This window comes from Glycine soja, chromosome 19 (genome assembly GCF_004193775.1).
Source record: "Glycine soja cultivar W05 chromosome 19, ASM419377v2, whole genome shotgun sequence".
NCBI lineage: Eukaryota > Viridiplantae > Streptophyta > Magnoliopsida > Fabales > Fabaceae > Glycine > Glycine soja.
The window spans coordinates 46,450,238-46,476,137 of record NC_041020.1 but is presented as its reverse complement, the minus strand read 5'-3'; the positions used below and the strand labels follow the sequence as shown (position 1 = coordinate 46,476,137).

The window sequence follows — 25,900 nt, the reverse complement described above, 5'->3', positions numbered from 1 at the left end:
ACGCACAACAATTATCCATAATGTTGCAGGGTCAGGTGTTGAACAAACACATTTTGAAATTTCACATCCTCAGTCAATGTATTTTACTCCTTTACCTGTTCATCAAACTTTTGGTCACACTGGCGAGTCAGTCACCACATTGTCCCGTTTCAACTCGCATTCCTACTGAGACAGACAAAGACGAAAATGAACGGACAAGTAGAAAAAATTGTGGACTTTGTCGGCAACATAGTCATAACAGAAACAATTGTCTTAACATATCCTCATATTAAGTTTTTCCTTAGCCAAATGTAATTGTTTAAATATTTTATTGATAATGTAGTATAATGTTCTTCTATAAATAAATTGTTAAAGCCTTTAGTTTTGTCATTTTTAATTAAATCTAATAACATAAACAAATTAATTATATTTAGTAAAATAATTATCTTAAAAATTTTAAATTTTTTACTAAAATAAATATATTATTATACAAAATTTAGATTTTAAAACAAATATTCAACCAAAAAATATATTAAATAAATTAAATAATGTAACAAAAATAATTAAATTTAATAATATCATTTTCTTAATAACAAAATTAATTTAATCAACCTTTCAAAAATTAATTTAATAAATAAGTAATTTTAAAATCAATTAAAAATAATTTTATATAATATAATATTTAATTTTTATAATATTTTAATTTATAAAAATACAAAAAAAAATTAAAAAAAAAATCAGCAAGGAAAGTCAAGATGACCAAACCCAACTTCCATGAAGCATCCTAAACAATGTAGATTGGGAATAAAATTTAAAAGAGATGTACACTTTGAGCATTTGGAGTAGAGACCGTGCAACTTGGTAAAAAAAAACCGAGAAAAAGAAAGAAGTTCGCTAAAAAGTTTAAAGGTGTCAGCATTGGAGTGGAAGAAAAAGTTTGAAGTCTGAAAACTCTGATCAACCCTAAAAAGAGGTTACGGTTTGCCAAATAATTGACATATATTTATTGAGTTGTTAATTTATGGATTGATATACAGAGATGATTGTTAACCATTTATGGCAAGTTGTCAACCTGTCAACAACATGTCACAATAGTGTCATATTGTAATTACTCAAATGTTCATATTGAGGGACGAATCCAGAGTTTATTGAAGAAGGGATCGAAAAATATTTAAATTCTAATAAATAATAGATTTTAAAAAGATTTATTATTAATTTTATGGATAAAACTAGAGATATGATGTATTATAAAAAAATTTAATTAAATATTAATTTAAAAACATATTTTTCGTATATATATTTTTTATTAATATTTTTAATATTAATTTTTCTTTTTTAAAAGAACAATAAGAAAGGGAGGTCCTACTTGTCCCCTGGATCATTCAAAGTAATAAATTTTAAATAATCTCAATATATGTAACTATATTTTTTGTAAGGTGATTATATTGAACAATTAAAAATTTCAAACACTCAAATAATAATTCTTTTTCTTTTCTCTATCTCTTTTCCTATCATATAACATCATCAATCAAATCAATTATTTATTTCTTTTGTTTTCTATCAATTATTTATTTCTTTTCTTTTTTTTCTAGACAACTTAAGATTCTTCAGTAACTATTTTTCTTTTGTTTATAAAGTTATCCGAAATTTATGGGGAAAAAATATCTCAAAAACTAATTTGATTTTATTTTTCATACAATATTTATGCAATATTGTTATCTTTTCATATTTTATTTTTTATTGCATTTCATTATCTATTGCTTTCCTTTTATTTTTGTTTCCACTTTTTCTATCTCTTATATATATGCACACTCATGATACAGATTAACTATTATTTTCTTAGTTACATTACAATATTATATTGAATATATTTAATAAGGTAACGTGTAAATTTTAAGTAGGTCCGTTTATATATAGTTGAAATGCACGGATCGAAAATCAAGTATCAACTTTTTTTTATTAGTATTATCAACTTTTATATTTATCAATGGGGTTTTATAGTATTTCCATGTGTAGATTATATTTGGTTGGTTGGTTATTTTATAATTTTTGTTTGATTTTAAATATGTTTTTTATTCTTTAAATTTAATTCGAACACCAACCCCCCTTTTATCGAACACGTGAAGGTCAGACTTTAATTAATTCGCGGTGCTCTAACGAGCTGCGTAAGTTCACGGATTACCGTAAAAGATTACCTGTTTGTCTTCTTGCAGAGGAAACATTATGAACCAGCTGCTTGTTTTTTTTTCCACCACACACTTGCCAGCTATCTTAATGGATATATAATAATAAAATAAGTATAAAAAATTAACAACAATTCCATTCAACAATCTCTAGAGCAACAAAATAAGTGATATAGAAATAAGAATAAATATTATAACTACTACTATTTGATATTGTAAAAAACAAATCTGCTACCAAATCAATCACAAATCTTATCTTATAGTAAGTTTATTTATTTTTATAATAATTATTTTTAAAATCATATTAAAGATAAAATTTAATTAGTTGACACTGTAAAAAAATATACTTAACTATGTATAGCTATTGAATTCTTAAAATAAAAAATTATTATAAAAAACTGTGTCAAATTATAAATTAAAATAGAATTTGATTTTGATAAAATTGTCCAAGTCCAACTAACTGCAACTGTGTTAGCGGGTTTGGTTACTCGATGAGAGATCCATGTGAAATGTATTATATAAGAAGAAAAGGGTCGGGGAAACATATTTTACATTTGAGATTGGACTAAATAATCGTTTGACTCTATTCTAAATGACAAGTTGTATTGTTAAACTAACTTGTTTTTTTTTGTCAGCAAAAACTGTATTTACATATAACACACAAAGTACTTTGACACACCAACAATGATTATTTCATATTTAATATCATCATCAACCAAAAAAAAAAAACATACAACTATTTAAACTTCCAACAAATGAATAAATAAAAGTTAATCCATGCAGCAATAGATCCTATAGCAGTTGTTAAGCTAATTTGTTGAATTATAAATATCTAATAAAATTATTTGTTGATATAGTTGATAAATATTAAATAATAAAAATAGACATATTTTTATATGAATTTTAATTTTATTTCATTGAATGTGTACAAAAAAATCGGAGTATTTATAATTTGAATTTTTAAATTAATATAATTGTACTTTTAGCTTTAATCATGATATTCTTTTCATATTGTGTATTCTAATATTTATATTATACTATATCTTAAAACACTTTTAATCAAATTTAAAATAAAGTAAAAATAACATATAGCACAAAAGTAGATGTTACATTTTTCATTATGTTAATGGGAATAATGGTTAAATATCTTGAAGTATATTTTCAAAATAATAAAATAACTAATGTAAATAGTATGATGGTTAAAATAAATAGTATCATAGTATGATACAAAAAATATATTAAGAATAAGCCTATCATGAGTATCATCATCATCTATCAATACTGTATCTTAAATTGTAATGTTGAAATAATAAAATAAATAGTGTGATAGTTAAAGAAAACGGTGTAATATAAAATATATAAAAAAACATATTTATTATATTTTATCATCAATCACTAAAAAAATTGAATTTTAGCGTTGGTTAAATTAGTCATTTATCGGCATCCGATATATATGAAATATGAAAACAGGTGATGTATGCTTCATCCTCTCATAAACCCAAACGCTCTTCTATCCACCAGAATGCACTCAGTGGCTAAGATTTGTTGATACTAATTACCTTTGATGGAGCTGTTTATGATGTTTCTTTTATAATTAAACTATATATCGAATTTAGGGCAATATTTGGTAGCTGAAGTAAGGTGCCCAAACGTCACAACCACCAGTCGTTTAAGTCGCCTGGTATTTCTCATCATCACTTCAATAAATGGTTAGGTTGTGGACTTTTAGCTGAATCTAATTGTTTGTTTTTTTAGGCAATCTAATTACTTCTTGTTACTATAACAATGACGGTTAATAAACACAAACTAAAGGTATTTAAATCTCTTAAATTGTACTTTTTTAATTAATAAAAAATCCATTTTTCTTATTTGATCTTTAATTTTTATCTAATTTAATAATCAACGCTTTCTATAAAACTGAGATTAAATTATCATTAGAAAATAAAGTCTAGCCATTTATTTAAGTTTAAGTAATGCATTAATTTTATTTTTATAATTAAAAATTTTAAATATTGAAACATAAAAAATTGTTATAATTTTAAAATTAGAACTTTGTTATGTTTTAATGTTTAAAAAATTACAAAGTAATTTTTAAAAACATGCATGAAAGGTAAGATGTGTTTTTAATAATTTAACTTTCAACTTGATAGAAATGTTAGTTGTAAAATATAGGCAGAATTAATTGAAATAAAATTGAAAATTAAAATTTTTATTTATAAAATGAATAAAATAAATGGAAAGTTGACTCTTTTCATAGAAATAATGTTTCAATAGTATTGGAGAATAAAATTCAGATAATTTTCATATAATCTCTATAGTTGAAAAATTAAGGACCAACATATTGTGTGGCAAGAAAATATAACTTAATTGATTAAATGTTATAAATTCTCTTATACCTTAAATGTTATAAATTCTCTTATACCTAATGTTATAAATTCTTTTATAGCTTATTTTATTTTTTACCTATAAAAAAAGGACAGAAAAGATCAACACATTCTGTCCAATCTTTTTCAGTAAGGAAAGTTCATAATACAGTTGTCCAACATATATGACTGTGAACGTTTTAAGTAAATGTGGTTGTACGTTGGACATCCTCTTTCTTAGTTTTTTCTTTCCGAGGTCTCGAAATATTTGTGGTGGGAATCTTGCTATTTTAAAAAAATGTTTTATTGTTAGGGGGAGTTTATAAATATTATACGATATTGTTATCGCATACAAAAAAAAAAATGATAATGTTATTGATTTTTCAACATTTTTATTTTTCATTTTTCTCCTTTTTATTTATGCGGAAAATTTTTATCTTCATTTTTTATTTATGGATTCAGTTATAAAAATGTTATATATATTTTTATATTATGTTGTATTTTTTAAAAAATATTCACTAAGGGGGTGTGTTTGTTTTTAAAGAGATAAATAATATTGAAGAAAATTTTTATAATTTTTTTAGACTACACCTTTTATACTTTACATTAATTAAAAAAAAATATTCTATTTCCATTCTATCTATTTCGATTCTCTAAACTAAACAGATCCTAAATACTTTTCTGTCTTCGCTGTCACTTGCACAAGATGAAAAGGCGATTTAGGCCCGGGGCACTATGGTGTTTCAATATGGGCTATGCCTTGTGTCAAGGCTTTGTTATTTCCACTCATTTTTATGCTATTTTTATCCCAGTATGTTTTTTTATTTTTATTCTGACATCCTTGACAGAAACACATGTGTTCCCTGTAATTGACACAATGGAATCAATTTTCATTGTGGTAGGGGTGTTGTGGCTATTGCATAATGGAAACACAATTCTATTATATCTATTGAACAATGAAATTTTTTTGTCGTACAATGAAAATACATTTCTATTGTACAATTCTCACAACGAAAACATGTTTTTATTGTGGTAAGAGGATAAGGATAAGGGGTGTAGGAATGGGGAGGGTAAGAGTGACTTTTCACTCTCTTTTTAGAAAAAAGGTTAGGGTAAAAAGAGCAAAAGAGTGGATGGGAAATCCAAAGCCCTTGTGCAGATTGTAAAAAGGGCTGAAGGGGAAAATTGGGTTGGGCCAATATAGTTTGTTAAGTAAAACCCCCTTTCTTTTCTTATTACCAATTATACCCTTTTAACATTTTTTTACACCCCCACAATTTGAAATTGCACCAAATTGACAAAAAGCAAAAAACACTTTGTCATGTTCATTGATGCTCTCTAAAGTCTAAATACACTTGTCAAGTTGTGATTCCTAGAAAAAACTATTATTATTAATAATTAGCAATATACTATTTGAAAATCATTTGAAATTTGGAGACCATCTTCCTCTTCTTTGGATCTGATCTTCGCATGGTACCATGGATCGATTGCTTGATGAAAGCAGCAAGAGAGGATTACATGAGGGTGCCCAAGACCGATATCCAGTGCAATAATCTAATCGACATTGTTAAGAAGTACAAATCGAAGAAGGCACTACCAACAAGTGGTCATTAGGGATTCCAACCAACGTTTGTGGTGGCACGAATCAATTTCACCATCCTCAAAAACTGTCACACTACATAAACCACGACTGGCTCTGTTGAAGAACCAGAAGATTCAGTTTCAGCATTGCAGTCCTCTGATGAAGTCTGATTATAAGGAGTGCGACGCGTCGTTGTCAGTGCTGAGTCGCAGTTTTTCCATCGAAGAGTTGGTTTATGACTTGCATACTTGACGTGAAAGGGTAAGTTAGGGAATCCCTAAAATGGGAAAAAAAAATCATCAAATCAGCCATGGTGACCTCACACAAAAACCCTGACAAACCCTTCTCTAGCCTCTTCAACTCCTCCCAAACCCTTCTCCGACGATAAAGCTAGCATGCATCCACTTCCCCTGAACCTCTTAGTGGCCCCTAGCGAGGTCGAGGACCTCTACCCAATTGGTTGAGTGGGAACTGGTGTCGGCATTACAGTCATTGAGGATGTAGATCTTGCCAACGATGGCAAATTCGCGAGCAACGCACATGGGGTGGCCATGAAGCTTTTGTGCGAAGGAAGTAGAAATAGCGTGCAAAGGAAGATGGGGGGTCACAGAAGAACAAAAATGGGGGTTCAATGAAAGGAAGAGATTCAAAGGAATAACACAATCATGTGGGTGTAGAAATAGGGTTAAAAGGGTATAATTGGTAATAAGGGAAGGAAGGGTGGCTTCCTTAGAAAATAGGAGGTGCTTTTAGAAGGAGCCTTCTAGAAAACGATTCAGCGCAGGGAAGGTACTAGAAGTCCAGAAGTGACTTTCAAGCAACGTATTTTATGCCCTATAAATACTTTGTTCAAAAGCGAAAGTTGAAAGAGGGCTACTTTGGGGTTTCTCTCTTCAAACTAGGGTTTTACAGAATATAAGCTCTCTCTATCTTTGGTTTTCGTCATTCAAATCCAATCCAATATCAAATATGAGGTGCAAATTATAAACCCTGCTTCTTCCTTTGATGGTTATCCGTTCGGAATCTCTTTGCTTATCATCGTTTTTTCTTCTTCTTTATCGACATATTATGAAATGCTTTTTTCATTATCTTCTTCGACTTAGCATTCTTCTTTCATAATTTGGGTTTGTAATTGATCGAATTGTTTGTTTCTCTTGTTTTGTTGAGTTGAGTTGTTGCCGACCTGTGATCCCCGAAGAATGATGAGTTCTTCTTCTTACTGTTTAGCTGCATCGCGAACTTCTTTTATTTTGACAAATGTGGCAGTAAACCTAAAATATTTAGTGGGCATTGTCGAACTCTAGTACCAATTGAAACGAAACACACCCGCTAAAGATGATTAAGATATGTGTGTAGAAGGCAGATTTTGTTGACAAAAATGTATTTCGAGATTTGGGTACCCGATGTTCTATTATTAGGGTTCGTTTTCTTCGTCTTTCCTTCTCTTTTGTTCTCGTGGAAAGATAGGTTGGGATTTGTGATTGTTCAACATTTTGAGATGTCAGTGATAATAATAAGAATTTTCAGCAGTTTGACTGCTTTCCCGTTTAATATTCCTTGAGTTGTAACGCATTTGAACCCTCTCTCATTGTTTCACATTTTATAAATGCACTTTGCGATGCAGTCGTCATCCCGAGGTTAAGTGGGCTCAGAGACTTGACAAGGTCTATATCACGGTGCAATTGGCTGATTCAAAAAATGCCAAGGTGGATCTTACACCAGATGGTATTTTTACCTTCTCTGGTAGTGCTGGTGCTGAAGACCATCAGTATGAGCTAAAACTGGAGCTCTTTGACAAGGTTAATGTAGAGGTGAGAAGATGTTCTCAATTTGTGCTGTAACATTGATATCTTTAAGAATGCTTATTTTCACTTTTTCCTGTGAATTAAACAGTGATATGTACTGATTGCTTTGATGCTTTATATGCACTTTTGGTAGTTGTGTATATGTGTTTATGTCATGCTTCACTTGCAAATTATGGTTATGTTTCATTTAATTTTTAATGCATTTCATTCACCATTCTCTTCTTTCAGGAGAGCAAAATTAATGTAGGAGTGCGAAGCATATTCTGTGTAGTGCAGAAGGCAGAGGATGGATGGTGGAAAAGGTTACTGCGTGGAGAAGGCAAGCCTCCACATTATGTGAAAGTAGATTGGGATAAATGGGTGGATGAGGATGAAGATGATGGTAATAATGGTATGCATGACTTCTACTATAACAAATTAATGTGTTACAGAATGCAGTGTAATTTTATGCATAGTCTAATTAAACTGGCTCATTGTTGGTTGATTAGGTGAAGTGGACTTGGGAGGGATGGATTTCTCGGTAGGCAATGTGTTCATTTGATTATCTGTTTCAAACTCTTATCCTAATTATATTATTTTATCCTTACTATTTCTTTTTGTGCAGAAATTTGGGGGGATGGGTGCTGATGCAATGGGAGCAATGGGAGGGATGGGTGCTGGTGCAATGGGAGGGATGGATTTCTCTGTATGTAATGTGTTAAGTTGATTTACTGTTCTTTTATTGATTTTATTATGTGTTTGATTACTTATGGATTTTGCAGAAATTTGGTGGAATGGGTGATGCAATGGATGACATTGATGAGAGTGATGATGAAGGTATGTGTGTGCAAATTTGTGATTCACATTTTTTTTCTCTGCATGGTACTTGACTATAATAATGTATGTTCAATTTTCTGACTTAGTGATGATAGTTTAAGCAAGTTGTGCTGATTTTACTGGTTTTTCCATGTTTAATTATGGTATTGTGCCTTTATGTGCATATTCTGTGGTTAACTGTTGTAGGAAATAGTAGCACTTGGAAAACTAAGTAACAGTTTTTGCAGCTTATGGCTTTAATGGTAGGCGGTAGCTCTAGGGAATGTTAAAATGTTGAGTGATTCTTTTTAGTGTTAAGGATTTTTGTTTCCATGAGTTATATGGGTTTTGATGGATATGATGATGGGTATGGTGGTAGAGTTTGGACATTGGAGGAGAGTGCTGATTTAGTAGGGGGGAGCAGGTTAGACATAAGATGAAGAATTGAATTTGACTGTGAGGTGTCGGTGCTTTGTGATTGAAATGTGCAGTTTTGTAGTAAGTTTACTTTTTTAAGGGTATCTTTGCATTGGTTCTTAGGTAGCTTATAAAGAAAGCTGATTAATTAGCTCTCTTTGTATGTCTGGAAATCGGCATGTGTGGAATCAATAGCTTATTACCTGGTTGAAGGCACTTCTGACAGTGAAGTTTGATCAGAATTTGAAATTTCCAATCTGTAAACAAAATTATTTTCAATTGAACAAAATGTAAAGATGAGGATAATTTTATATCCTCCTACATCTTATCAATCCTCCTAATTTCATTAAGTATATAATACTTTTTTTCTTTTCAAGATATTAAATCCATCTTTTTTCATATAATATTATTTTTGTACAAGTATTAGAAGGTTTAGGAAGATGTTGTTCGAGGATATATCATTACTCAATCTAAATAGATCTTGTAATCTTTGATTATTATCATGTACCCCTAAAAGTCTTCCAAAATTGCCTTTTTTCCCTCAATTTAGAGAGCTCTAAATATCATAGCAGTTTGGCTTTGTATTTTATCTTCTTGTTGTCTGCATTATCATCCATAAAGGGCATTGCAATTTGGAAAGGGGAACAAGATTATTTATCTTGAAAAGAGGAATTGAATTCTCCTTGGTGTTAACATCATTATGCAATTTGTTCCAATGAATAAAATGCCTATTAAGTTTTGATATATGTGGAATTAGAAAGATGTGTGTATAGATTTCTGGACTATTATTGTATATGTTTTATTCGAGGGTTCATTTACTCTGCTAACTATAATTTTTTGGTTTGCCAACTCTACAGAGCAAGAAGTGTCAAAGCCTCTTGAACAGGATGCTGGCGAGGCATCAACAGAGAAAAAAGAGGCTGCTCCAAGCACATGATGCCGTTGCAGTTCAAGGCGCTACCCTAGAAGATGTGTATGAAAATTCTCGAGTGAAATTTTCTCTATCTGTAGCTTGGATTGGTAGTTGTTTTAAGTAGAGACGTTCATGTGTCTCTCCCGTGTTGGCTGAACATTTAGCGCGTATTATTTACCAGAAAAAATCTCCTTCTAGTTGTTGACTTAGGATATTGTATAATTGAGATATTTTCATGCTTGAATGGTGGTATCCGGATTTCTATATTTTTATGTTGCGTATGTTTTGAACTTTTTTGGATGATTGATTCGGTATTCTCTAACATGGAAGTGAAAACTTCCAAATTGCCATGTATTGTAGACTTCAGACATGAGTGTGTTTGCATTGGTTAGGAAAAGTTCCAAACTAGTCTGTTCATAGTAAATTACAGTGACCCTCCTGAGGTTTGCACACATTACTTTTAGAATATTACCTTTTACTTCTTGTCCCAAATGGTGTCTAATTTTTGTTAGATTTGAAAAAATAAAAGTAATAAGCCATCTCACTGCTCCACTGTCATTCTCCTCATACCTTTAATCCATCATTCATCTCAAAATGCTGTCGGCCTCCTCTCTTTCCTCAAAGTATGGTGTGGCTGTTAACCTCTAATTCCTCTCTCCTACTTAAGAACATAGTTGGAAATCATACGAATTTACTTCCAAATCTGAAGTAGTCACCTCGCTGAAGTGCCTTTCTTACACGCGTCATGACCCCTCGCCACTTTTCCCTCCATCGCCTCCTTGCTAGTCTTCGTTGTCCAGATTGTCCTCACTTCCACTACCTCATGCTGTACAACGTTACTACTGATACGGGCCTCTACATGTACTGCAATGTCGTTCACGACGAACTTGTGTTGGAGATTGCCGAGGAGTTTTCAAGGTCCTAAGTGTTACGAAATTTGTGTGCATGCTCTATTTTGAGATGGATGTTAAAATTGTTGGATATTTATTTTTTAGAATGATTGCATAGGGGTTTCAGTTTTATTGGAAAATGATGAGAATTAGCAAATGGATGGTTCTGTTGAGTTAACAAATTTTGCTTTCCACTAAAGTCTGGGCTGGTGTATTAAAATTAGGGAAGTCATGATTGAAACTTTGTTCGATGGAAAATGATCCGAGGGGAGGTTGAATGTGGGGGTTTTGGGTTTTGTACATCAAACAAACGCTCCTATCCAGATTCAATCAGAGAGTAAATTGAGCTTGAGAGGTGGAGATTCGAGAGCTGAAGAAGGAAGATGTGAAAATACTCATACACTGCAATTTTTTTTAAAGGTGTCTTGTTTGAACGGAGTATATAAGAACTTTTGGGGGAATAAAATTCATTAAACATCCTGGGTCACTTATAATAAGAGCAAACTTTGAAGGGGTTCGTGTAATTTATTCAGGACATATTCAGTTTTTTTTATCAGTAAAATATAATATATTATAACAAAAAGTAGGTGCAGGGATACCAATATGTAAGGATTATGTACAAGAAGTTACCAAAGAGAATGACAGCTCATATTCGATGTCATTCTCAATATAACTCTTCCCCCACAGTAACAAGCAAACATCCCTGCACATGTATTATCATTTTGTATGTGCTGTATGGTATACAAGTATTGCTTTGTCTAACCCCCATTCACTATAATCAATGTAAGGGATCTATATAATTTAACAAAACCTTAGGAATAATCGATGTAATTTACTCTAACATTAAAGATTAAGGGGTCAATGTAGGGGTAGATCAAGAACTTTAACGAAACTTCAAATGTGTGATTAGTGTAATTTATTCTGATGATGACATTAAAGAATTTATAATTTATAATATATCATAAAGAAAAAATGATCAAGAAATACATGCGTATATGAAAAATATATATAAAAAAATTATATCATGTATTAAATAATTAATATAATATTGATATTGTTTTTGAATTATTCTTACAAATTCTTTTAAAAAATATTTATTTAATTTTTAAAATTTTAGTTAATAATATTAATATATTGAGGGGACCACATTCGCAGGTGATTGAAGCCCTAAAACCCTGGAAGTTATGAAGGACCTTTTTCCTCTGCAACTCTAACTTATAGAAACCCAATTTCATATGGAAACCAGTGCGGCCATGGATGTCGAGGAGCAACCTTCACCCAACGCAAGCGACGTTAAACGCTTCGGCCTTAAAAACTCTATTCAAACCAACTTCGGCGACGACTATGTTTTCCAAATCGTCCCAAAGTACGCACGTTATTTTAATTCCCCGTTTAAGCTGTGAATTTATGCTCAAACTCGATGCGAAATAGTAAAGTTTCATTTTTTAGTTCCTAAATGTATCTTGGGTTCGAACTGTTTTTGTGAATTAAAGCGATGATTGGAGTGCAATGGCGGTGTCACTGTCAACGAACGCAGTGAAACTGTATTCACCTGTGGCGGGTCAGTATTATGGAGAATGCAAGGGTCACTCTGAAACCATCAATCAGATTTTGTTTTCGGGTCCTTCAAATCCCCATGTTTTGTGTTCCTGTTCTTCTGATGGCACCATTAGAGCTTGGGACATAAGGACTTTTCAGCAGGTAGATTTGACTTTTTGTTTAATTTAAAGTTTTTTTCATGTGTATGAGTAATTTGATGCTTGAGTGTGTTGGATTGAATGTCAAATTGTAGGTTTCTTCCATCAATGCCGGTCCTTCTCAAGAGGTTTTCAGCTTCTGTATTGGAGGGACTGGTGGAAATTTAGTAGCCGCCGGGTGTAAATCGCAGGTTTGCTTTTAGTTGTAGATATTTCTGTGATTCATGATTTAAACTAGTGGTATGTAAGCTTTGTCCTCAAGTATGATTTTGTTCAGATACTGTTCTGGGATTGGAGAAATATGAAGCAAGTTGCATGCCTGGAGGACTCTCATGTGGATGATGTCACTCAGGTTTGTGCTGTTCAAATTGCTTGAACTACATGTGAGAACAGTTTATATTTTGATTGAAAACTTGATCTAATGGAATTAGCTAAAAACTATAATCCGGCAGGAAAAGCATGTTTTCCCTGGCGATTCCCTCCCAGAATATTTTTGTTGTTGTGAGAAACGTGGCAACTAATTCAGTTATTTCAATCTTATAAAAAATTATAGAATAGTTAACACTGGCAACCAATGAACTTTAAATATTTCTCCTAGAAAAAACTGTGGAAATCTTACTAGATTTGAAGAATTAAAAGGATGTTCATTGCAGATTAATGGAACAGTATACTTGATTCCTCGTTTTCTGGGTCAGACATTGATAGTCAGACTGGTTGGAATTTTTGTTTTCGGGCAGTAGCCATTTTCATTAGTTCAGCATGGCTTTAGGCATTACTTGATCGATTCAATACAAACTTGCTATTGATGTAAGATTATTGAAGAAGAATTTTGTAATTGGATTTTGTTTCTTAACTTTGACCTTCTGAAGGCCTTGTAGCAGTTCTCTGAGTAGAAGTCTTCTTGTGAGATGGACATCATAATTGCATTTGAAGGCCTCACATTTTTTTGGCTTGATGGCCTCTGTTAGTTTCAACTTGTTTTTTCACCACTTACCCCTTCCTCCTAGACCCTACTTCCCCATAATTAATACATTTATATTTCTGGTTTAAGGTAACCTGTCATAGAATGACTGAATGAGGCAAGGAAAATATTTGTTACATAGTACGTTGTGTTCATAAGATGAAGGCAACAATATCAATCGTTTTCATTATTAAAATAAAGCTAAATTCTTTTAGTAAATAAAATGAAATTATTTAGTGACCCAATGTGAGAGGCATGAATTTATGTCTGATTTGTTGAAAATGTTCAATTGATGCTAGGTTCATTTTGTCCCTAATGAACAAGGCAAGCTGATTTCTGCTTCAGTAGATGGGTTGATCTGCACATTTGATGCTACTGGAGATATCAATGATGATGATCATCTAGAATCAGTAAGTCCAGGACTTCAATTCAGTTCCCATCAGTTGATAATTATTGCAAGTTTCAACCATCTTGATTCTTAATTAAGATATTAAAGACAGCTCCGAACTATGGGATTGGATTGTATTTTTGGTCTCCTTGGTTCTCTGCTATTGGGTGTTGTATTTCAAGAGAATACCTTTTCCAACTTGTATTGATTTAGCAGCCCTGATGCATTTTTTTTTCTTTTCTTTTCATGCAACTTATTTTCCTCTGTTCTGCAGGATTTCTTATCCTCCCTCCTTTTATCTGTGCTTTTTCTTATCTATGTATCCAGATTGATTGATATCTTTTGTCTCTCTTGTCTGTCTGATGGGTCCATCCATCTGATTGATATATATTGCATGAAGAAAGTTTTATTTGAGTCCTTTGTATGTTTGAGCTACAGTATGTTTCTCATGCACAGTTATAATTTTTGTGAATTATAATTTATTTTTTTTTACAAAAATGTAGGTGATTAACATGGGGACTTCAATTGCAAAGGTGGGGATTTTTGGAGAGAATTATCAGAAGCTTTGGTGCTTAACACATATTGAAACCCTGGGGTACAGTTAATCTCCATTAGTTTTATTTATTTTTTAAAAAAATCATAAGAGTTATACATAGCCTACTCATACTCTATTTCTGCCTGATATGGTTGTATGCTGCGCATTCTATGTTGATACTGTTGCTGAAGAAAGGTAAATTCATATACAGATTACAGAATAAACAACTGTCATAATTACATAAATGTCATAATCACAGAGTAGTGTAAGTTCAGATAGTACTTCTGCTATACCTTTTATGCTAATAATTACATTCTTATGCTCCTAAATCCTAATGTGGGTTATATGAATTTGCATGTCTATACTAAGTACTAACTCTTTCCTCGTTTTCAAAGTTTGATTCAAATTTTTCTTTCTGCTGCCTAGTATCTGGAACTGGAAAGATGGTAGAAATGAAGGAAACTTCTCAGATGCTCGTACTATAGCTTCTGAAAGTTGGAACTTGGATCATGTGAGTTCCTCCCAATTTGTACTGAATATGCTTGCTTTGTTAACTGGAAAAGCATTGTGATTTTATTGGAACATGCATGAAAACTGTAATTTTTATTGCAAAATAAAAAAAGTGATAGTCATAGTGACATTTAAGCATCGTATGCAGATGAAAAATCATTAGTTCTCATTAGATAGGAAGGAGGAAAAGAAGGGGGCGTTAACTTGGTATATATTGAAAGAATTATAGATCTTTTAGACTTAAAAGGTTAATACCTTGGAGTTTTCCTTGTAAGAGGCTTTGCTTCTAGTACTTTTGAGCCATGTAAAGTCTTTTTAATTGGATTGACAGCCCAGCTTATAGATCTTTTAGACTTAAAAGGTTAATACCTTGGAGTTTTCCTTGTAAGAGGCTTTGCTTCTAGTACTTTTGAGCCATGTAAAGTCTTTTTAATTGGATTGACAGCCCAGCTTTTAGGAAAATTCATGCTGTGGATAAGCAAAAGCTTATATTTATATATTACATATCTTTAAATTACATGCTGAGGATAGAGATACATGACATTGCCTGAGCAGGCTGAATAGATGATCTTCCAAGTTTGGTGGTAACTCCTCCCAAAGCAAAACTTTTATACTGCATAATCCCTAGACCACAAATTGATACTTTCCTTTGGCAGGTTGACTATTTCATTGATTGCCACTATTCCAGAGAAGCTGAAAAACTATGGGTGATTGGTGGCACTAATACTGGTACTATGGGCTACTTTCCTGTAAATTACGAAGGAGTGGCTACAATTGGAGCTGCAGAAGCAATTCTTGAAGGAGGCCACGCAAGTGTTATTAGGAGTGTTTTACCCATGTCAACAATTCCTAGTGGACCTACTAATAGTCCTAGCCAAGGCATTTTCGGATGGTCGGGTGGAGAAGATGGTCGGCTGTGTTGTTGGCTCTCTGATGATTCCTCTGAATCAAATCAATCTTGGATTTCAAGCACTTTGACTATGAAGCCAGAAAGAACATGTAAGAAACACCGTCATCACCCCTACTAGCAAATAGCATGCCGAGCCATTAACTTAGATGGTTCAAAGCCCGAGGAGCATTTTTTGTTTTATTTGCCAATAGTTTGTTTTATTTTTCATCACAACATGGGTTGAGATGTGTTGGATTTTTATTATAAAAAAAAATTGTATTTGTACGTGAGCATTTTTCATAGCCCTTTTTGTTTTTCCAAAATATAGGACACTTGAGTCATTTTGTAATCTTGTATTTGTATGGAGTGTCAATATTATGTGATGATTTTCTAGGTAATCAGTAACTTTCTAGACCGCTTTGACAATTATGTAATCAGTTTAGGAAAATTAAGTCTAGTACTACTTTTACCAATTATCTCAAATTTGAGCTTTAGGTATCTAATAATGTTAAATATTCAAAAGGACAATTATGTTATTGATTTCGTGTGTCTTCAATATATAATTACATTACATATTTCGAAGACATTTATCTATAATGATCCTATTTGTCTTACAAAATTATCTCCAATAATAAAAAATATATTGACTTTAAAGAAGAAAAAAAAGTTAATGACATTGGCATGCGATCCCTTTAGTGGTGGATTTAAGTATAATTTCTTTCAAAACCCAATTCCAATCGACCCAAACAGGGAAAAGAAAAAACAATCGGAAAAACAAAATCGACAAGTCAACTTTGTCAAATACTGTATGCTTGGTGCCAAATATGTAATTGTCAAATTAACATCTCTAAATATATCAAGGTTGTGTATTTCACGCATTGCGCCGTCATTACCTTTCATTGGAAGGAAAGAAAGGGAAAGGCACGTTTTCTGTTAGGAAGGGATTAAAAAGGAGATGGGGGCAGTCTGGCAGAGAAACTTTCCTCGAGTAATATAATAGCACTAACATTTTTGTGATCATAAACACAAGAAAAACACTTCAAGTTAAAAGCCAAGGATGCACAGGAAACACGGGCAGTGAAGTTGCTACCGATACACATTGAGTAGTTCCTGCCACTTTTTAGAATCAGCCTCTACCTCGCCCTGTACATACCAAAACAAGTAAATAAATACATTGGACAATATTCATACACAGAATTTAACTTTAAGCAACCTTATTTTTTTTTAAAAAAAAAGAAGCTATATATAATTTTTTATGGAAGACATTTCCAACCATAAATTTTGCATTAAAACCAACCCAATTAAAGAACCCAGTAATTTGTTCATCAAATAATAATACACATGTTCATTGAAGATATTTCTTGCTCGTTAGGAGCTCATCCAATCTAGGTGAAAATGAAGCAAAAGTAGAAATAAACTCTTCAAATTGTGAATGGTGAATTAGAACTTAGAAGGATAGAAATGATTATGAACGGGTAATACATGCAATGAGTGATTTATGATTTACCTCTGTTTCCACCAGGCTTTCCACTGGGACCACCCCTGCCTCGGCCTCCTCCAGCTCCCTTGGCACCACCATCATCAAGACCACGCCCAATTCCTTTTGCTGGGCGCCCACCAGGACCATCCTCTCTGCCTCTTCCCCTTCCACGTCCCACTCCAGGTGGTTTGCGATCTGAAAAAGGTGAAATTAATCAGAGAATGTCTAGTTTTGCCAGCAACTGGAAGGCAGCATGAATATCAGTTTATAATACATGGCTAAATTAGCATTTACAAATATTAAGTTTCACTGATTTATATAAAAAAAAATTATACAAATCTTTATTATGATACACGTTGCAATCTTCCTTTGTCCCTCCTTATAAGATCACCTAGTTAATTTACATGAAACTGAACAAACAAACAACTATCAGATTCACCAGGGAAGTTTGTTGGGTTCATTAGCCAGAGTTCTAAGCAGCAAGGAGATCTGTTCCAATGGATCTTCTAATGATTGAGGAACCTAAACCTCATGGCCTGACACCACATATCAACTGATAGTCTTATTTAGATTCATAGGTTTTATAGGGTCCTTATCATGTCCATTCTAATACAGTGTAGGACTTTCAAACTCGCATCCACATACTTACACTCAAACTCATACCAACCAACTAGATGCCAAAACAATGCTTACCTGCACGGCTCTTGGTTTCTTCTTGAACTTTGTCAATAACCTAAAATAATAGCAAAAGAGCAAGATTAGCAGAATAAATGTATGTGCAGCTAAGACATCACTCAACGAATTCTAATCAAATTTTCACACATTCACGCATTCAATAGTTTGGAACCCGATCAAGACCAGATGGTTCAGCGTGTACAAATTAGACTGCATTGAATCTGGTTCCCTTAAACACCCAAGGATGAGACTTTTTTCTGTGGCCACCAGATCACAATGAAACAACTCTACTACCGTGGCAAGGTTCCCTTCTTCTCAACCCATTTACAAGTTTTTAAATTAACAAATAAAAAAATAAAATGTCATTAGCACTGCACACACAATACACACCTCATCAGGAACTCGAAGGTACTTGATTGTATTGCCTCGTATATAGCATTCAGGCATCCTCCAAAATCTATCTCCGTCCTACATTGCCAATTGAAATCAAACCTTTCCATCACAATCAAATTACAAGACAACAAAAAACAAGCAAGGGATCGTAAAAGCAACATTACTTTAGATGTACAAATGACTTCTCGGAGATGGATGTTCATCCATGTATCGCAATTAACCAAATGCCCGTTATATGTCTCCCCATTTTTCAGTTCCACCAACTGTTACATCATCACCATCACCATCATCATATCATAGTAATAATAATAATAAGTTAGAAATCAAAGAAAATAGAGAATGAAAAAATGAGTTACCATAGGGTGGCCTTGGGCAGTCTTGAGAAGGGAAAGAGGAAGCTGCAAGAAGGAGTAAACGGAGAATGGGGTTAAAAAGGTCAAATTAATATATACTGAAAGGTCAATTTAACAGTTACGGGACCCTAGAGCTTCAGATACTATGATCAGTCGGGGAAAGTCGAATCCCACTGCGCTTAAAAATTGAACGTTAGCGTTTGAAGAGAATGAGGTTTGGAGAAGAAGAGGTAATTACCATGTCGCTGATGGGTGGTGTGGTCGAGGATTGAAGCTGTGAGTTTCAAAGAAAGCGAAGGCGAAAGAGAAGAAAGAGGGACTGTGATAGCTCTCTATATAACATTGATTAGCCTCAACTCAACTCTTCATACAAAACAAATGTTCAATGTTGTTCCAGGCTTTTCGGGACTGTTCAGTCAGACAGTCACTATTTGAAATTGCTACCGAGGTGACAAAATTATGGAAAATTTATGAGTGTTTTTTTTTACTGTATAAAAATATTTATAATTTATAATTTTTTAAATTTATTATTATAAGTTTTATAATGAAATTTATAGACAAATTATTGTTTGATAACAAAATTATTATTATTATATTTAACAAGAATTTATTGAATAGTTAATTAATTAATTTATTATTTAAACATATTTTTAAAGTGAAATAAGATGAAAAATAATTATGTGTGTATCAATATTGAGCATAAGATATAATTTTTTTTTCCTTGAGATTACTTTTTAACACTTTTAAATAGGTATTTTTAGGTATAAAAATATAATCTTTTATTTAAAAAAGCACAATTAAGAGTTTAATTTTAATATGTCGCCACTTTAAATAATTTTTATATAATCAATCAATTTAAAATTACTTTAAACATAAATTTTTAAATAACTATTATAAAAATTAATAATTTTTTATTTTATGATAACCCCTAATTGAACAACAATATAGAAAACCTTTATTCAAATTCTTTTATTTGTAACTTTTGAGTATAAAAGAACTATTTTTTCTGTATTATAATCTGTTTATTTGGAATAAAAATCAATAAAATAACTTACACTTAAACTGACCGAGAAACATCCATGTTAATCGATCTATGTCAGCACATGTGTATAGCTACTCCAGCATTAGAATATCACATCAATAATCAACATTGTCATGTCAACAATCAAATTATGAAAGTTACAATCAACTAATGAAGAGATAAAATACCCATGTTTTTTTTTCTTACAATGACGACAATGAGAATTAAAGATAAGTAAATGCATACAACTCAAACTCTACTACTAAGCCAGTTCCAATGAGTATTTATAAATTAGTTTGACTAACCTATACTTTCTTAGGATAAAAAAAATCGACAATGAAGGTAGTATTAATTAATTTAGAGTAACTATTACTAACTCCCAATCACCTGTAATCAGATACACTGCATTCAAACTCATGCATAATAAAATTTTATTAACTCGTTCTTGTAAATTACAAAGCCCGTCTCACACATAATAATTTCTCATTCTTCTAAATTGAAAATCCCATATCACATAGAAATTAACCAGAATAATTGACCTGTTGTGGTAATGGTCCCGAACCACAGAGTAGAGCGGCAACTAACAGTCCATTGCTCTGTATGCATAAGCAAAATAGTACATGACATGATTTTCTCCTTCTTTAAATTTCTGTTTTTGTTTTTTGCCATCTTATTCTGCTATTTCATTTACGGATAACAATAACATACAATGCAACTGATCCAAGGAATGTAAGTAACCTCTTTGAAAACTGAACTTCCTATATTAAAGAATAACTCCCTAATTCCCTTCCACCCTCCCACAATTCACAGAGTAAATTGAAAGAATGAAACATAAAGAAAGGTCAGCAGAAGCTCTGGCCTTTAAATGGAACAAGACCCATATAAATTGGTATCAAAGATCTGAAAAATCACGGCACTGTGCAACATGTAAATCCTAGAGCTTCTTAATAGAAATAGTCCAAAGAAGATCTGAATCAGACTGTACTGTAACTATTTCCCCTTTTACAATATTTGATGTGCTTATTAAACCTCCAAAACTCATCGCTGCATCATCTGAAATAGTCAAAATAAAATGTTAATAATCAGACAACATTTGAAAAACAAGTTCAGAACTTGGTGATTGAAAAAGGCAATGGAAGTTAATGATTTTATCCGAAACATTTATCCTCCATCACACCACAACATCATGTTTATTTTGTCATGTGTTGATGTTCTGATAGATTGCTAATTAAAATGTTTAACTATTTATTTATTAGTCCAGGATGAGTGAATCCATCCCATATACTAGTTAATAGCGGCCACACAAGAGTCAAAATTTTCTGATATCAGAGGCAATGATTACCATGATACTCATGCAGAGACTTAGGAAGCACAATTTCATTTACAGATTTACATATTTAAATTAATCAATAATATTATTATTAAAGAACGAAATACAATACTTACTGAGGTCCCATTTGAGTCCTGTGGTTGTAGAGCTTCCAGACGGCATCCCAATGGGAATGACACCACAATGCGGACCCTCAACAGAAGATTGAACAAAGATTTTATGACAATGATTCTTTGGAAGAAGGTGAATGAGGCAATCATCAGATAGAAGGATAATTCGTGTGTTGGAAAATCGGCACAGCACGTTAATATTTCCAATCTCATGGTCAAATCTCCCACCAAGTGCTCCAGCAACAAGAATGCATAGCTGCCATTGCATTAAGGATAAAGGGGGGGAGGGGGTGTTGCCAATCTGAGATTAATTCCAACAGTACAACTAAATACACGTAGCATGAAAACATTCTTTACTGTCAAAAAGGGATTAAAGTAGATACGGCACTAGAGTTAATTCATTTCAATTATTCCAAAATTAGTTGAGTCCACAGTTAAAATTGACGTCAATTCACTCTGCTGTCCCCTCGCTCAAAAAGAAAATCAGAAAATAAATACTATAACAAAGTATTCAACTCACTTCTGCTCCATCAATATTTGGGGTGAGGTCACGTATGTATGCCACACATTTGTGTAAATCTGTGGTGTCCTGATCATGAGACTCATCAATTATCTTAGTTCCCTGCAGGAAGAAAACTAGCATAAGAACCTTGACATGATTTTTACAAGATTCAAGATTGTATATATAGCAGCAACACAGGAATAAAAAATGGCACTTTGGTGAGAACCAGTAAGTTGAGTTTTGAATTCATTTTCTGCATTACATGAATACTTGCAATCTGAGTCACAAAAAACCAGAAACATATATAGATAGAGAGAAATACCAGCTTTGCATAGAAGTCAAGTACTTCTGTCCTGATTGAATCCATGTCCCCTTTAATTACATCAGGCTTGTACCTGATAGAAATCTATCAAGTTAGATAAAAGGAAATCTGCAACCCTAAACTGACGATGGCAAACCAGGCTCCCAGCAACTAACAACAGCAAAACACTGAGAGTAGTACAGTAAACAATAAATGTGACAAGTTTTCAGTCTAACCAAGTCCTCCAACAATTAGACTGCATAGACTAGAAATGGAAATAAAGATCATTCGGGGAGCTTGTGCCATTGACATCATCAATTCCAAAAGCGAAAATGTATAGAAGCATGTTATAACTTATAAGAAAAGTTAGACCAGTTAACTGAAAGATATTGTTGACTACCACTCATAAATGAAGGATGCGACTTTCCACATATATCCCATAAAAAACTAATAATTCCACCCGCATACATACAAGTGAAAACATAAATAAGGAAATATAACATGGTTGAATATCTTTATAATATGATAATATCAGATCAAATGCGGCACATAGGAATTCCACGACAAGCAGAAACAAACAAGGCACTACTAAGCACTACCTGTCAGCAAGGACCAGAGGTAAGAGTGACATATCATTGTATCTATCGAGCAGATTTATCATGATCAATCATAATTATAATAAAACATGGACTGATTTCTTTAGTACAAGAATGGCAAAAAGGATTCACAGAATCTAATTGATGTAACCTACACGAACCCACAAATCCTATTTAGCCATTTCCTTTTCTGGTTCACTCGAAGCCACTAAGAATTTTAAGAAGCACAACCCCACCACAAATAAGTTGCAGAAAATCGCAGCAGCTTTGGAACTTTCAAGAAAGACATCGAACTCAGCAATCAATAACTTTCATCAGGAAAAGAAAAAGAAAAACATTATTTTATCACAAAAACGGGCCTTTTGTGAACTTATCAGTTATCATGGACCACCGAATGACATAGCTCAAAAGTGATGATAGGAAAGTCAGAGCTCAAAACTTTTCATTTCATTCAGTACCCCAATTGCGTGAAACAACCCAACCACAAACACAAAGTCACGGAAACGGAAATAAGCTAAAGAGAGAATCAAAGTCTTAGAAGAAGATTAAAAAATTTCTTAAAAAAAAGGAAAAGCCTTAAAGAGAGAAGTAGGAACCTGGTGCGAACATGGGAAGGTTGTTGATGAGGGAAGAAAAGAGGCATTTCATCATACACCCTATTGGCACCTCCATCAGCACAAACTCGCACTTGAGCTGTAGCAACCACATAGACATACATCAATGCATGAATCAATATTCTAAAGAGGAAGAAGAGGGTGTGGTGCAGGAAGAAATACCGTGGTCCCAAAGCAGGGGAGCAAATCTCGGGAGGCTTTGGTTGAGAACAACGAGAGCGTACTTTAGAGAAAGCGAACACGTCGTGTTAGGATTCTCCGGCGGAAGAAGAAAGCTCGAACAATGACACATCAATTCCATTTTTTTTAGGAGACGATACACGAGATGCTTCTTTTGACACGAGATGTTTCTTGTGATCACAAACTTTTTTGTGACGTTGGTTCACATTTATACCGTTTACTATTCTACTGTTAGTATTTTAATTTTTTTTTCCTTGTTTTAGAATTTATATACTATTAATTAAGAAATTTAGAAAATTATTTATTATATAATTAATAGAAGAATGTAAAAAACCATAAACATGACAATTTTTTATCTCATAATAAAAAAAATTATTATAAATTATTTAACCAACATGCTTGAAACACTTACATTTGTGTTAGTTCTATATAGTATTATTTCACGTGGTTCTCGCTTTATTCATTCGCCGCTTTCCTTTTTCATTCAATGTCCACACTTTGATCTGATGAAAAATCAACTGCAGGCAGAGTCTAGAAAAGCTCGCTGGTCAGAATGTGAAATTACAATCAGACCCCCTTCCTTCCTGCAGTGCATAGCATAGACGTGGCAGTTTCTGCTGCCACATGCCAACTATTCGAGCCCCAGTGTTTTGTTCCGCGTTTCCTCAGTCAAACGTGCGTATTTGACGTGCTGGTTTTGGTCTTTGTCTTTTAGAGTGAATAACAATTCGACCTCAAACTAAATTAGGTATCAGTTTTTCTGTCGAATTTTGGTGAATTACCCTGCCAAATTATTTATATTTTATATAAATAAGGTTTTACAACTATTAATTTAATATTTTGTTTAATTGGCTTACATTAAAATGTTAAAATATTCTATTTGATTACCGGTCCCACAAATTTTACATGTTAGACCATATGCTTAAAAATTGTATACTTTAGTGCTTGTACAAATAATTTTAGATTCATGTAGATCTTTGCTGTTAAAAATAGCTAGATGTCAATATTTAGTGCTGGAGTTACATTACATGTGTTGTGCTTCATGTTTTAGCTTTTATACTTGCATTTTTTTATATTTTGGTCTTTATAATTGTACAAATTTACATTTTAGTCTCTAGTAGGTCTGAAAATCGATTTTAGTCTTTATACAAATACTTCGAATTTTATTTTGTTCTCTAATAAGAAAAACTTAGCATTGTCAAGAATAAATGATATAGCACTAACATGACATGATGTATATTGCATTTTAAAATAACTTTATCGATCAAATCAATATTTATTTCTTTTCTTCTTCATTTCTCCCTTATCTATTTGTTTTCTTTTTTCTTTTTTCTCATCAACGCCTCCTTCCTCCTATTTTGCAAGTTATGTTTCTGTTTTTTAGAGAAACATACTTATATTATTCCCTTCAGAATCAGATCAGCAATACAAGATGGAAAATCACCAAAGTAATGGGAACCAGCATAGGAACTTGCTCCTTTAGCTAAGCCATGAGCAGCAAAATTCGTTTGTCTCCGTACAAAACAAATGCTAATTATACAAATTCTTTTGGATCCCCTTACATTAATTATTTCCTACCTTAACTCTAAATCGAAGAGCCTTGAGGTTAGGAGGATAGACACACACTTTATTGGACAAGATAATGTAGTCTATGAATATCAATTTGTATTAGCACTCCTTGCAGTGGGCACAACTTCTTGCATTGTTTTAATCTTTTTGCATAAAAGCTTTGAAAATTATTGCATGATTTTAAATGCTTAGGTATTTGTGCCATGTAACTCCATTAATTATAGGTTATCTAATACTACCATAAAATCATTTCTTATGTTGTAAAACCACAAAAAAAAAAAACATAACTATTTGCCAAAAAATTGAATTTGAAAATTACCTCTAGAGGTATTTTTGGCGACAGTGCATGGTCAAATCATTGTGACATAGAAAATGAATTGAATGACAACTTCTATGTTTCTGAGTGTTTTATGCAGCAATATTAGGTCTCTAACATTACATAAAGTATCAACACAAATCATAGGTCACTTTGTCTTGTTCAATAATAAGCGTGTCTAAACTTTTTAATCCCAAGACTTCCCAATGTAGAGTCAATTAGAACCCGTTGATGTAAGAGGATATAGAAGAAACAAAACCCAAATAATAGAAAAAACGAGGGAGGTGTTGATGAGTAAAAATAAAAGAAAATAGATAGGGAAACAGAGAATACAAGTGTTAGATGAGAAATGAGAGAGGTGTTAATAAAGAGTAAAACATAAGCAGATGCATATATAAGAACTAAAAACAAGTAATTTTACAATGCAACACAACACGCGTAAACGTCACGTTTGTGTCATTTCATCAGTTGTTAATGACGTTAAGTTTTTTTAATAATAGGGGCCAAAACAAATTTTAGGTGCTTGTTTATGAATTAAAACAAATGATTTTTT

At 32.5% G+C, this 25,900-nt stretch overlaps 4 protein-coding genes across 5 annotated transcripts; 2 read left to right on the top strand and 2 right to left on the bottom strand.

Moving 5' to 3' along the window:
• Window positions 1-6,924: 6,924 nt before the first annotated feature.
• LOC114400516 (uncharacterized protein Os08g0359500-like) lies at window positions 6,925-10,344 on the top strand. Of its 2 annotated transcripts, XM_028362999.1 has the most exons (7): window positions 6,925-7,081; window positions 7,732-7,918; window positions 8,141-8,303; window positions 8,401-8,432; window positions 8,517-8,597; window positions 8,674-8,728; window positions 9,982-10,344. In XM_028362999.1, the coding sequence occupies exons 1-7, from the start codon at window positions 7,077-7,079 to the stop codon at window positions 10,059-10,061; spliced, it is 603 nt and encodes a 200-aa protein (XP_028218800.1). In that variant the 5' UTR covers window positions 6,925-7,076; the 3' UTR covers window positions 10,062-10,344. The 2 variants fall into 2 exon arrangements, with proteins under 2 accessions (XP_028218800.1, XP_028218801.1); XM_028363000.1 differs by lacking the exon at window positions 8,517-8,597 and having other exon boundaries at window positions 6,926-7,081.
• A 1,749-nt stretch (window positions 10,345-12,093) lies between these two features.
• Window positions 12,094-16,333, top strand: LOC114399901 (WD repeat-containing protein GTS1-like). The gene is made up of 8 exons (XM_028362124.1): window positions 12,094-12,293; window positions 12,421-12,628; window positions 12,720-12,815; window positions 12,902-12,976; window positions 13,885-13,995; window positions 14,477-14,568; window positions 14,935-15,019; window positions 15,675-16,333. Exons 1-8 carry the CDS (start codon window positions 12,163-12,165, stop codon window positions 16,044-16,046), a joined length of 1,170 nt encoding a protein of 389 aa, XP_028217925.1. The 5' UTR covers window positions 12,094-12,162; the 3' UTR covers window positions 16,047-16,333.
• Window positions 16,334-16,680: 347 nt separating this feature from the next.
• LOC114399904 (sm-like protein LSM4) lies at window positions 16,681-19,205 on the bottom strand. The gene is made up of 7 exons (XM_028362126.1): window positions 19,047-19,205; window positions 18,812-18,853; window positions 18,620-18,718; window positions 18,453-18,530; window positions 18,081-18,120; window positions 17,415-17,582; window positions 16,681-17,050 (listed from the first exon to the last, which is right to left on the bottom strand). Exons 1-7 carry the CDS (start codon window positions 19,047-19,049, stop codon window positions 17,034-17,036), a joined length of 447 nt encoding a protein of 148 aa, XP_028217927.1. The 5' UTR covers window positions 19,050-19,205; the 3' UTR covers window positions 16,681-17,033.
• Window positions 19,206-20,236: 1,031 nt separating this feature from the next.
• LOC114399903 (thiamine pyrophosphokinase 2-like) lies at window positions 20,237-23,660 on the bottom strand. Its single transcript, XM_028362125.1, has 6 exons — window positions 23,445-23,660; window positions 23,265-23,361; window positions 22,094-22,166; window positions 21,790-21,891; window positions 21,276-21,525; window positions 20,237-20,882 (listed from the first exon to the last, which is right to left on the bottom strand). The coding sequence occupies exons 1-6, from the start codon at window positions 23,581-23,583 to the stop codon at window positions 20,764-20,766; spliced, it is 780 nt and encodes a 259-aa protein (XP_028217926.1). The 5' UTR covers window positions 23,584-23,660; the 3' UTR covers window positions 20,237-20,763.
• Between the last annotated feature and the right edge of the window lie 2,240 nt (window positions 23,661-25,900).